This window comes from Haemaphysalis longicornis, unplaced genomic scaffold, assembly GCF_048455015.1.
Source record: "Haemaphysalis longicornis isolate Haplotype H1 unplaced genomic scaffold, Haemaphysalis longicornis Haplotype H1 scaffold_4, whole genome shotgun sequence".
In the NCBI taxonomy this organism is placed as follows: domain Eukaryota; kingdom Metazoa; phylum Arthropoda; class Arachnida; order Ixodida; family Ixodidae; genus Haemaphysalis; species Haemaphysalis longicornis.
The window spans coordinates 62,752,600-62,765,156 of NW_027526361.1; the positions used below are offsets into that span (position 1 = coordinate 62,752,600).

The 12,557-nt window shown below is 44.3% G+C and overlaps 1 protein-coding gene across 1 annotated transcript in view; it reads right to left on the bottom strand.

Moving 5' to 3' along the window:
* LOC144180378 (cytochrome P450 3A24-like) overlaps positions 1 to 12,302 on the bottom strand; it is a 28,043-nt gene extending 15,741 nt beyond the window's left edge. Inside the window, exons 1-4 of the mRNA XM_077708743.1 lie at positions 12,175 to 12,302; positions 7,321 to 7,417; positions 2,408 to 2,463; positions 1,793 to 1,889 (exon numbers count right to left, since the gene is read on the bottom strand). Coding sequence (XP_077564869.1) covers positions 1,793 to 1,889; positions 2,408 to 2,463; positions 7,321 to 7,417; positions 12,175 to 12,242 — 318 coding nt within the window. The 5' untranslated portion in view covers positions 12,243 to 12,302. The remainder of the gene's footprint in view (positions 1 to 1,792; positions 1,890 to 2,407; positions 2,464 to 7,320; positions 7,418 to 12,174) is intronic.
* Positions 12,303 to 12,557: the final 255 nt, after the last annotated feature.

Below are 12,557 nucleotides of genomic sequence, written 5' to 3' on the forward strand. Positions count from 1 at the left end.
CAGCCCCCTGGAGTGTGTTTTTGCGCAATACTTCACCGGCCCGTATACGTAATTTCCTTGGATGCTTAGTTCTCAGACACGAACAAAATAAGAAAGGGGGACGAAATAAGAAAATTCGGGGGCAAAGAATGAGCTCGGGGCAGTGCAGGGCAAGAGTAGTTGAAGGTACACGGGAGAGGCCTTCGTCCTGCAGTGTCCCTAAGTAGGCTGTCGATGATAACCCTATCGAACGCCTCAGTTGAAAGTTTTTGCTATTATATCTTCTTAGCCTTTCACTGCAACTAATTTATTGACGCTTCCAGAAAGCGTGTATGCGGTTGGAAGGGCCTTCATTAAGAAACATTGGTTATTGCAGATTTTACTCAGTATGTATATGGTGAACTCAGTGCTCTAGATGACGGTAGTGTATGTAGACCGTGTATTGGAGCATGCAGGTGACATCTACAACAGCGCCGATACAGTGAGCTGATACGCTTCCACTCGTCCGTCTTGGTCCGTCAAACTCCTCCGCCTTTTGGTACATACGAGCGCTGCGAGGGACTAAGACGGCTAGCAAAACGGGAGGTGAAAGGTTCCCACAAAGCCCACCCGTTAGGGCGCCGGACGAAAGGTCTTTGATTTACAATGCTAAATCATTGTATTGATTTACAATAAATAATGCTTAACAAATAAGGATTTACAATAAATAAATAATATAATAAATAATTGATTTGTAATAAGTTGTATTGATTTACAAGTCTAAAATGGATGCTGCCATTACTGAGGATGTACTGGCCAAGTGGCGAGAAAACGCTGCAAGCAAAGATTCGCAGGGCCCCCTCTCAGGTGGACTACACAAGGCAAGCCGAGGAAGAGCACGGCACTTGATGGGCTGCACGCGCGATGCTTGTGCCTATCCAATGGTCTGACATCTGCTGTCCCATCGCTGTGAAACAAGCACAGGGGTCCCGGTATCATCATACTGGAGGAAGGGACAGTGTCACTTCCTGACCTCGATGCATCAAGAGCAACTACTATTCCTTTGCAGGAGTTTGTGCCCGATGCAGAACTGACCTGGTGAATGTCATTGCAGTCCCCCCTTTTCCTGTTACCCAACCAGGCCACAAAACCAACGACCCCAGTAATAAAGTTTCGTTCACTCATCTGGGCGCGTGAATTCGCTCTTCGCATCGGTTCGCTTCTGCGACTTGCTCCCTCTGGGGCTCTCACGCTACGGTTTAGCAGTATACAGGACGCCTGCCCTTCGTTGGCCTCTCGTATGTGCACGATAGTGGGAGGAGGCCCCGTTTTTTTCGATCGCCCCTCGTGATGGCCGTTTAGGAGAGGTTATGTGCGTGAACGTTGAAGTTGGGTCCTGGAATCGTTGTTTCAGCCGCGTCCCTGCTCTGGAAACTGTGCTGGCGGTATCACGTGACGAGCCGTCACCGTGCAACGAAATGAAGCGGCTGCTTGCGAGAGCCAGTTCAGAAAGCAACGCCCGTGAGTTACTGTTCGTTCGGGCTGATTCAAATAATTCGCGCCAATCTTCAGTTGTCACCTGTACACAGTCTCATGCCATCGCGATTAACTGGTACGCCGGAGAGCTGTGTAGCGCGGTGCTGAAACATAAATGGTATACTGATGTGTTTTCAGGGAATAAAGGTGACGATGGAGAACTGTAGAATGATGGCAAAGAAGGCAATTTTCGCTGCATGAATTCGCTTGCGTGTCTGAATGCATGAGTGTGATCTGGATGCCGCTTGTTGAGACTCATACCTCAAAGAGCTGCGAGGTAAAATGTCGGAATACGTACCGAAGTTGACGAAATTGACGAGAATTCTTTCACAAATATTTCTTTGATAAGCTCCGGGTCAGTGACAAATAGGGCAGGCAGGTCTCCCTCGAAGGTGCTGAAAAGGTTTGCACGAATCAGGGATTGTTTAAAACAGTCTTGTCGTGAACCGTATTCGAAGATGACAATGTACGGGGTAAGGAAACAGAGAGACGGGCATGTCTACGCGTTTCGTGTTGGTTAGCTTTGCCCCACATGTGTTTCTTAGCTCCGCTACCGGACGTGCTAAATTCGGACGTTAGCACCTCACCCCCTCCCCCTCGTCCGCGCGCAGACTGCAACTCCTTGTTTGCCTTCACTTTATTTGGTCGTTTTGGATACATGTTTATGTCTTAGATTTACAAAAAGATGTATGGGACTCCTCTTATTTAATTCATAATCACAAACACCCCCAAAATAACAAAACGCCGGCTGCAGTAAGAATAGAAACGTCGTTACTTTTTTTAACGTCAACCTATAGATTGCTTCCCCAGCTAACAAAAAGATAACATTAATCACTCTGAACATTAAAAAAGTGAGGATTTCCCCTCATTGAGAGCAAGAGTCGGAGTAATTGAGGCAGGAGGGATAACTTACCCGTACACCCTTCCAAGCAGTCTGGACAGCCTCAAGTCTTTCATTGGGGGTGATTGCTGTAAAGATTTGTTTCAATTCTCGCCGGTTAATTTTCTTCGAAGTTCGTCAAACCACTAACCTATTACGTCTGAATTATACGCTGTTCGAGCGCGAGCACTTCCCTAGAGCAAACACACGAGCGTTGAGGCTGTTCATTGCTATAAAAACACCGTATGGCCGATGTTGGGCAACAGTTAGGCAGTTGTGGTTGTACCTTCAAACACGCGGCATTTATTCCTAAGAACAGAGCTATTAGCGGAATTTTAGCCCTTTCTCATTGGTCGCACCTCCATAATAAACATTATGACGTACTGGGTAAAAAAAAGTTCAATGGCACCAAATCTTCGTTCACATATAGCTGACAATGCGGTCTTTAGATTATTAGTAATAACAACCGCAGCGGAAATATTTAGGTCCAAAGCTTCAGCAACAGACAATCAGCGGGGTCTGTCTGTGTTTTAATGTAAACAATTGGTAAACATGTAGTCGGCCGAGCACTTCATTTAGAAAAGAATCCCTAAGGGGGTCGCACTCTATGAATAACAGCGGCCAAGTTTTAATCTCCATAATAATCGCTGCCTGCTGATATGATGGTGACCTCTGGCCCGACTTATCGTCAACGCGCCACCTTAGTTACATTCCTTGTATTGCGCCATTGCTTTCCCTTCTGAGGCAGCGCGCCAGAGGGTAATTCCTCCATCCCCGCTGCTTCTTGTCTGACGGCAATCAGCACTACTCCCTTGGGCACGAGATAATGTTGCCTTAATAGCTCTGCGACCTCTTTCGTTGCTACCCACAAGAGCTCCAGGGTCATCTCTACCAAGGGCATGATGACGAACTTACGAAGGTATACAGTAAATGAACCTATATTTCCCAGGTCATTAAGCCGTAATGTCGGTGACGCAATATAAAGAAGTTGATGTCGTCCTTAAGTTCTCGTTTTTAGCAACTGTCACTGTCCCCACGTTACAACGGTGCTGTGGCGCCCGTTGAAATGTTCTTTTTAGTTTTCTGCTGGAGTCTCCACAGAGCTTTATTGGCAGTTTCGGATCGGCTTCGTTGCTCGTGCGCCAGCATCTATCCTCTCGACGACCTGCAGCCCTTCGAAACTTCCCCTATACAAGTGTTAGACGAAAATTCGTCTGGCGAGGGGCCATATTTTAAAGTGTGAAATAGTAGTCTCTGACGAAGTCAAAAAACAAAAATTATGTACCCCTCCATCTAACGACGACGATGGTCGAACGCGGAGCTTTTTCGTAATGGATTTTTTGGTTGGTCAGTCCCCAACTGCGAGAATGTGCTACTCTGAGTATGAAACTCTATGATTCTAGGGGCACGCACCGCTCTTCTAGAACACCCACAACAACTCTCGGCTGTGCACTCCGTAGGCCTAACGTTTGGGTTTGGGGTGTACGGCGCGAATGGGTGCCTGCTGCTTGGCGTTCGAGCAGAGTTTCTGTTCAGAAGCTACACAGAGGGTTTGCTGTTTTTATTTGGGGATCAACATGGGAGCGGATAAGCCGCTCGAACCTGTTCCGCGTGGTTCGAAAAGGAGGCTTGGGACTCTGCCACCTGTTTCTGAAGCAGATTGTGTCCAGGTTTTGTTTCTTAAGGGATCAGAATAATCCCTTTCTACGTACTGTCATTCAAGTGCGCCTTCGTGATTACACACCTGAATTTGTTGTGTCCTCTTTTGGGGGCAGACGAGTGAGTCTGTGTGGTTTCATGCGCGAAGTTGTACGGGCGTTCTAATTATTGAGTGAGCTTTTCGATAGAGTACTTGAGCAAGGTAACACGCAAAAAGCTGTCTTAGGACCTCATTGATGTTATGTTACCCATTCCCCTATACAGGTCTATGTATGCAGTAGGAAGGGAAGGTGATGTGCTTAAGAGGGTAAAGAGAATGCCTGTGCACGCCTCCGTTAAAAGTTTCTTTCTTCATCTCCACAGTGGCACGCTTCCTGTAAAGCCATGGCTCCAGGAGAAAGGATTAAATATACCTTGGAACATTAACTGTCGCATATGCTTAAAGCCGGAAACTATTGACCACATTTTTCTAGGCTGCTCAGACGCGAGATTTCAATGGGCCATCCTGCAGCGTACTGTTAAAAAGGACCTTCCCATAAACCCTTTCGGGATCAGTTTCCTGTTTGTAGGTGCTACAGGAGGCGTGCCATTCGACATGCTTATGTTCATCAGCATGCACAGCTTGTGGCGCACAAGGATGGCTGACAGGCATGCCGATCCCAATGCGCGGCCCGTCAGAGAGTATTTTATTGAGAGTATGGTCAACATACGTGAGGTATACAGAGCGCTAGGCGAACCACCTGAATGGTTACCAGTGCTAGGTGACCTTGTTCAGCTGAAGAGGTTTTAAACTTGTATTATCGAAAAGGTGGCGAATGTTATGAAATGACTGTAACCTGTTTTTTTTTCTTTGAGAAGAATGGAAGAAAGAGAGAAGAGAGAGAGAGAGAAATAATGAAGAAAATTTCGAAATAGAGCAATCGGCTAGACACCGGCTTTATAACACGAGGGACCCAGGTTGGAGTCTGGACACGGAGGGCGTTTTTTTTTATTTAACTTCACCCACGATCATTCATCATCATTGTCACAGAAAGTTGGCTTTCCTGCAGGCCGTATTGGCGCACAACGGCCGCAGTGAGGACTCTATAGCTTCGCTTTAAAGGAGCCATAAAGAGAAAAGACAACTTCGTTTAATTTGAAAGAACTAGGATTCAGTATCTCACTCAGCTCCATTACAGCCACAAAAGACGTTTTTTAACGAAAAAAAAGCAAGAAGTATTTAAAAACGTTCAAATTGTTCGCCACGTGACGTGTTATGAGCAAGATTGACGTCATACGGGCCAACAATAAAACATAACTTTCAGTGCGTTAACTGCACGTTAGCATTCAAGTGATGCGGTCAAATGGAACTAGAGGCCCCATTACAGACGTCCAGTCATGTGTCGTCGCGACAGGTCAGTTAGGCGGCCGACAATCGCACAAACAAGGTTCCGTGACGTCATAGAAAAGTTGCGGGAAATTGGCTAGGGGGTCGCGACTGCTTCACACGTTTTCTTCAGTATCTCCGTTATTTGTTCGAAGATTGCGAAGATATTGGTATCATTGTTATCGGGACTAAGCAGTCTCTCTAATAAACCCAACTTGCATTTTGTCTTCATTGCTCCTTTAATAAAGTGTTCAGCGTTTCAGAACCCATACAGGTTCCCTGTTCCTGGAGAACAAGGTGCCAGTACGGGTTCCGAAACGTCATACGTTATTTTTCGACTTGGTCAGCGACTACGATTTTACACTTCAAAACTTCCCGCATATTTTGTCTCCCTTCATTTTCCGGTGCCCTGCATCTGAATTTAGAGGCTCGAACAAAGAAATTAATTTATGCGCAAAATAATCGCCTTTTCACAATTTTAGCGCACCATGAACATCATGCAAAACTCAAAACCGTGCATGCGTACGTGTCTAGGGGAAATTTGAAATTATTTGTTCTCTGTTCATTCATTCATTCATTTCTTTTATTTGTCAAATCATACAATAAAAAGGAACATCAGACTGTTTGGACCCGTAGCCAATGGCTAGTCCTGGGTCCAAAAAGAAGGAGTATGCAGTGATGCAGGCTTTCTGCTGCAGAAAAAAAACAACTAACACTCCAAAACACAGACTTTTGTACAACACTAGTGCACGCATTTTGTAACATGCAACCTTCGTGCCCAGGAACAATAAAATTTATAATGGCGATAGTTTGAAAAGGTGCACCAACGCAGGCAAATCACTACAATGGACATAATATCATCAAAAAACAACTAAAAAACATTTAAGTAGCCAAACAATACCAATACCGGTATTTCCAAATACAATACAAACACAAACTTTCAATGCTAGGCCACAACAAGATTCACAATCCAGAACTGCAGCACAGATTTCAAAGAATGCACAAACCAAATAACCATCCAGCACGTATGGTATTTCTGTGACCACAAAACGACATGCCAGGAAAAAAAAAATCGCAAAGTTAGCTCGCATCATTCAAGCTTAGATAAAAAATTTTTATGGAGGTGTTAAAAATTTGGGCTTTCTTTATTTTAGGTGGCAAGCTGTCCCATATTTTTGCTCCTATAAACAGCAACTGACGTTCTCCGTACGCGTTGTTTGGGGGGGGGGGGGGGGGGGCAGATTGAAATTACTAGACGCAGCATTTCTAGTGAGCCGAAAAGTAGTGTAAAACAAGGATGCATTGAAAGGCTTATTGTGTCGTATGATGTTATTTACGCAGCTGGCTGTCTTAAGACAGCCAGCTGTGTAAATAAAATTTGCTTGACGCAATGCATCAAAAGGTAAAATTTGCATATCGTGAAACAGTAGTTGACTCGGATGATCATGCTTAGAGTATGTTCTTGTTTTTAGCGATCATTTCTGTAATTTCCGAATATGTTCAAGGTAACTCTTATAAGTCCATCCCCAAGATTCAATACAATATGTAATGTAAGAGTGGATGAATACAAAGTATAATGTTAAGTATATGTTATATATGTATAAGTTATGTCATGTTAAGTTTAATGTTGTTGTAGGCTGGCACTATTTCGTAGACAGAATCGAAACTCGCTGGCGCGCAACTGTTTTTAAGCAGATAATTCATATTCTGTTTTGCTTTCATGATGCGCAAGTTTTGTGCAGCCTTCGGCCACTATTTATCGCATCTTGCTTTACGCTACGAGATCTGAGTCGCGTGTCAGCTGGCATCTCTGCTATATATACTTGACGATTCGCATCTTACCCTGACGCAGAAATCAGTTCAACTGTGCTCTCCTGGAGTGCGTTATTTCTATTGGCAATTTTCGACCGATTGAACTCACCTCTTTTTTAAAAGGGCCGATTGCGGCCGATATGATAGAGTAAGGCTCGTGGGGCAATCCTTGATCCTTCCAGTAGTTCTTGTACCTCGATGAATACCTGAACAAGGAAAAAGTTCGCATATCGCATTAGAATGGTCTGGAAGAACCTTTTTTGACGTGACGTGCGCGGAAATCCGCTGGGTAAATACAGGTGCGTGCAAGAGGTACTCGAAAACCATGTTCAAATGCTGCAGCATACCGTATTTGCAGTATTCTAATACGCACCTTTTAACAGGGAGCTGTTTAAGCTTTTAGTTGCGACGTCGAGCGTTACCAGAGAACTCAGCCCGAGGGCGAGTGGTCGTGCGCCTCGTAAGGAGCGCCCGGCGTCGTCCAGGGTTGTGCGTTGTTTTTGCGCCACGTGAGGAGTTCGCAAGAAAATACCAAGAAAAAATACTGAGCCCAAGTGAGCATGCGTCGCCCGAGGTTGGCCAGCTCGACCTTCGAGAACACTCTTCCCAGCGTTCGTGGCGTCATCTTTCGCGTGCTCTTCTCCTCGCCAGTTCACGTGCGTTCGCTACTGAAGTGGGCAGCACAGACGCCGAGTTCGCGCTACAGACGTTGAGATCACGAAGCTGGTTGCCGCGGGATCCATCGCGTGCTAACGCGGTCAACTTTGGGAGAGTTGTGAAAGGCTGCGGACAACACGATCGAGGCCTGCCAGTCGCGCAGAACTTTCAACGGCAAGTTCGGAAATCCATGTGAGGTACAACATCCGGGTCTCCGAAGAAGGGGGAGGGGCCGCCAGCTCTGCTGTCTCATGGTAAGGGAAACAGCAGAGACTAATACTCACACAGTAAATTCACGCCCCGCTACATTCTTGCAATTCCTCGCTTTCTTCTTACGAGCTTTGGGAGAGAGCTCTGACCAGCTCCGACTTCAATTATCAGCGCCTGCTGGTGTTGATGGCTGTTGAAGCTGGAAAAGCTCAAGGAGACTTGGACTAAAAACTCCTCCCCCGTTGCTTTTCGCAATAAACACGTTTACTCTGTCCAGCCTTGCACCACTAATGCAAGCTGCGCCAATTTTTTTTTTCTCTAGAAGTAGCCTTCAAATTTGTGCGCACGTTACAATCCGGCGCAAAAGCAAAATCGGCTACAAAGCGCTATAAATCACGTAAAGCTAATCAATGCTAGCAGATTATGTTGCAGCTACACCCGCCCCGCCTCTCCCCGCTACACGTATACATAACGGCTTCTTCCTCATCTGTTTGTGGGGTCGTGCGCCCTGCACACTCCACATGTAAGCTGAACTCTTAAAATGGCGATAAGGCATCAACGCATTGTTCTGATTATGTCATATTTAATACGACATATACGACGCCAACCATCCAGTTAAAAAAAAAAAAACAATTGTAGGACGCGGAAACCAATTACAAACTAATAGGGCTACTCAACAAAGTTTCGAAGGTCAAGCGCTGTGCTAGGACCAATAAATGCTCATCGAAAGAAATAATTCGAGTGTACAAATAAGTAAAGCAGTTGAAAGGCGGATAGAAGGTAAATGCTTTATAAGTTCTTACGTGATGCATTTGCGAATATCGTGGGGTTTATTGTGATTTGTGCTTTTTTTTCCTTTTCAGCGTGGGGCCGCCTATCTCTCGGTACCGGTAAAAAGTAGCGTCGTTGACTGCGGGTCAGAGTTCTATGTGTTTCAAATGTTTAAATGTACTGAGCAAGGTGCACCTGTAACAGAAATAATTCCCTTGCCACCTTATATCTTTCAGTATATATTTGGGCCACTTGAGGTTAGCGGATGACATGGTCATGTTTAGTGATCCAGGGAACACCTGCAAAAAATTCTTCAGGAACTTCACTCAGAAAGCTCCATCGTAGGATCAAAATGAAAAAAAAAAAAATAGAAAGTGATTTTAAATATAAATGCGGAAAGCCTCAGCTTTCACCTACGTGATCAAGTGCTTCAAAAGGTGGAAGACTATAACTGCCTTGTACAAGTTGTCAGGGCTGAACTGAATAGCGTTAATGAACCTATACTTGCAAATATGGTGGTATTCGGCAAGCAGTCTCACATAAAAATGGGAGACCAGCTCTGTCACTGTAGAGAATGACATGCAGCCAACGCACACTTCCCGTGATGTCTTTTGGAAATAAACTTGTCTCCTTCCTAAATACTTTGAAAGAAAACTTATTTCGGGCACGGAGCCATGGAATGAATGATGAGAGGCAACGAGAATCTTGGATAGAGAAAGGAAGTGCTGTGGGAGACGTCACAGCTCAAATTAAAGGAATCGCGAACAAAAAAACACATTTATATGCCTTTGCTTGATTGTATCTGTTTGAGCGACTTGTCAGTAACTTAAATCTGAAATATTTTCACCATTCATTGCTTCTGGAATTTAGGAGTCGTCTTTGAAATGTTCGTTTAAGGCGCGTCTCAAGCGACTATGCGATACCCTCGGTCGGCAGCGGAACTAGCAGTGACGTCATGTTAAGAACATTAGAGAGTTAAATTCAATTCGTGTACAATATTTTGTGAAGCTGTATGCATAATATTTCAAAAATATTTCATCCTTTATTTGTTGCCCTAAACAGTATTGCCGGCGGCGTGATCGCTTCAGTTGTCTGGAAGCCGTTGTAGCAAAACTTGGACCTGCTTGCTGTTTGTACACACTATTCCTGCGGAAGTTCACGTACGTTTTGCCAAATTCTTTTCAGAATCTTATCTTATCAAATGGTCCAAGGCCGCTCATTCAAAAAAGAAGAAGAAAAAAACAAATTAGGGCCCTTCCACTTTGTGAAGAAGGATGACCATTGAAGATGTGGTGCGTAATGTTAGAGCCGTCTTAGCAGCTAATTGTCACATAATTTGTTTCCGGATAGCTCTGATAAAGCAACACTTACAGCCGTTTTCTGTAACCATACTCACTCCGTAGATGGCTATGGTTGTATTGACAGCAGACAGTAATTCTGTAACGTTTACAACTTGACTCTGAACTATCTAACAATGACACGTAAATGAAATTCGGCGTAATGGTATACTTGTCTTAACGGCTAATTGTCTTGTAGTTTGGCTCGCGATACTGTCGATATAACAAGAGTTAGAGCCGTTTTCTGTAACCATCCTACCTCTGTGTGTCACTGTGCTTCACTGTGCTACCGACAATGAGGAAAAGCCGGCTCACAAAAACCAAGCTTACATTGATCCCCTTATAAAGCCGGCTTCATCTCTAAGCACAAATGCCTTGCTAGGAAGACGTCTTTACAGGGGCAATGTAAGCCGCTTTGTATCAAAGGTTTCGAAGGTTTATTGAATTCAAAAATAAATTTTACATACATGCGTACATACAGACGATGGCCCCAAAGGCGTAAGGCTGAAACGGAACCCTCGGTAGTTCATTACTAAGGTAGTATGTAATCGCAGCAAACAAAATTGTTCCTCTCAAATAGTCACGGACATAAATGCAACACTTCAAACATTAGCATTTTGAACAATTCAATTTGACAAGTTTATCAAGTCGATTTGCAATATCTGCTACCACCTTAACAACAACTACTACAAAACATTCTCTTCTTTCAGAGATCAAAATATGAATTAAAATAAGAAATCAACATAGGAATAAAAAAATTAAGGCCAAAATATATATTTTTATTTTTTGACGATTTTTTTCATCCACTGCAGGTGTGGCACACAGCTAACGATTATTTAATGATTACGGGAGCTTGAGTGGGCGCGGCAACGTGGCGCTACTTTCGCGTGTCATTCTTGTCTACAACGCTGTGTTGTCGGAGATGATCTGCTGGATCCAAGCCATAGACAGCTTCGCCGTAAAAAGACTCCGCACGCTATTCGACCTTGTGGCCGCTGGGCTGGCTTGCATGGATTCAGATAATTCACCCACTCGACCATAGACGTAAGGAGCGCGTGCAGCGAAAAAATGCGGAATAAAAGCCGGCTCGTATTTGTAGTCCAGCACCCCGGTCTGTTTTCATACATTCTAATTTACCAACAGCTTGAATCGACAACTTGGTGTTGAACGCATCTGCAGTAAGCAATAGGGGCACATGTCCAACTGACGAAACAACGTTGACAGGGTTGTTTATTGCTGGAAAGTAATCAAATGGCCTGGTGGTGAGACTCAGCGGCGCCTCTTCTCGATCGTTATTTTTACGCTCGAAGACAAAAGAACTGCTTGGTTTTAATTTCACACAACTATAAATGTTCTTTCGAAAAAAAAAAAACACGGCTTCTCGCAAATATATTTACTTTGGGTGATCAGGAGTTCGGATACTTTTCAAGTGCATCTTTCAATTCTTAAGCGTTTTAAAATCAGGCGCAAAAAGCAGTGACCTTTGAAACTGCAAACCTGACCATACATCGGTATCATAATACGTCAATAAAACTGAGTAAACGATAAAATAACAGGAGTATACAACAATGGGAATAAAAGTGACGACTAATACCGGACGGTGTTACGTAAGGGCAGGGAAATCGTCTATAATAAGCATTACTGTAGTCTTCCTTCGGCAAGCGAAACCTTACTCGAAAAAAAAAAAAAAACCGATTCCACACGTGTGGCTTGATTTCGCGAAAACACATGAGACACTGTTTTATTTTACTTAGCTGTGACTAATATTGCTGAAGGAGTTCTTTAATATGGGTGTAATAACCTACAGAGCGTCACTACATCATTAAGTTATCGCAAAAGCTTCCGTTACCTTCCACTCAAAGCAAAGTAAGTTGAACCACGCGGGAACACTTTCCTGTCGGTTTTCATTTCGGCTGGGCCAACTTCAGAGCAGCTAAATGAGGAAGGAAAAATCTTCTTAATGGTGCAACGAAAATGTGCATACTTACAAATAGAAGGCCGCGAGAAAGAAAAGAGGAAACAATGTCCACGCTACTAGAAACCATGGAAAAGACATTTTCCCGCCTGGGCTCTTCGAACGTTAGGCTCGCGCGGCAGTCTCTATGAGCCGTCTAAACGAAGCGCACCTATGGCGAAGAACTATACAAAAAAAAAAAAAAAACTCACTTCATGCACATCCTCTCCCGCAGCTGCTTGCACATCGTGCACAGTCACAGTCGCGCACTCGCTTGCCTGTGTACTGCTATGTTTTATTAGCATCCGGTGAGAGTCTGTAGCCCAGTTGCTTGCAGCTGGTGTCGATGAAGTCATCTAGGGTGTTGCCTGGTGAGCGCCATTGAGACACCGAAATCTCTGTTTCACGCGTGTTGTT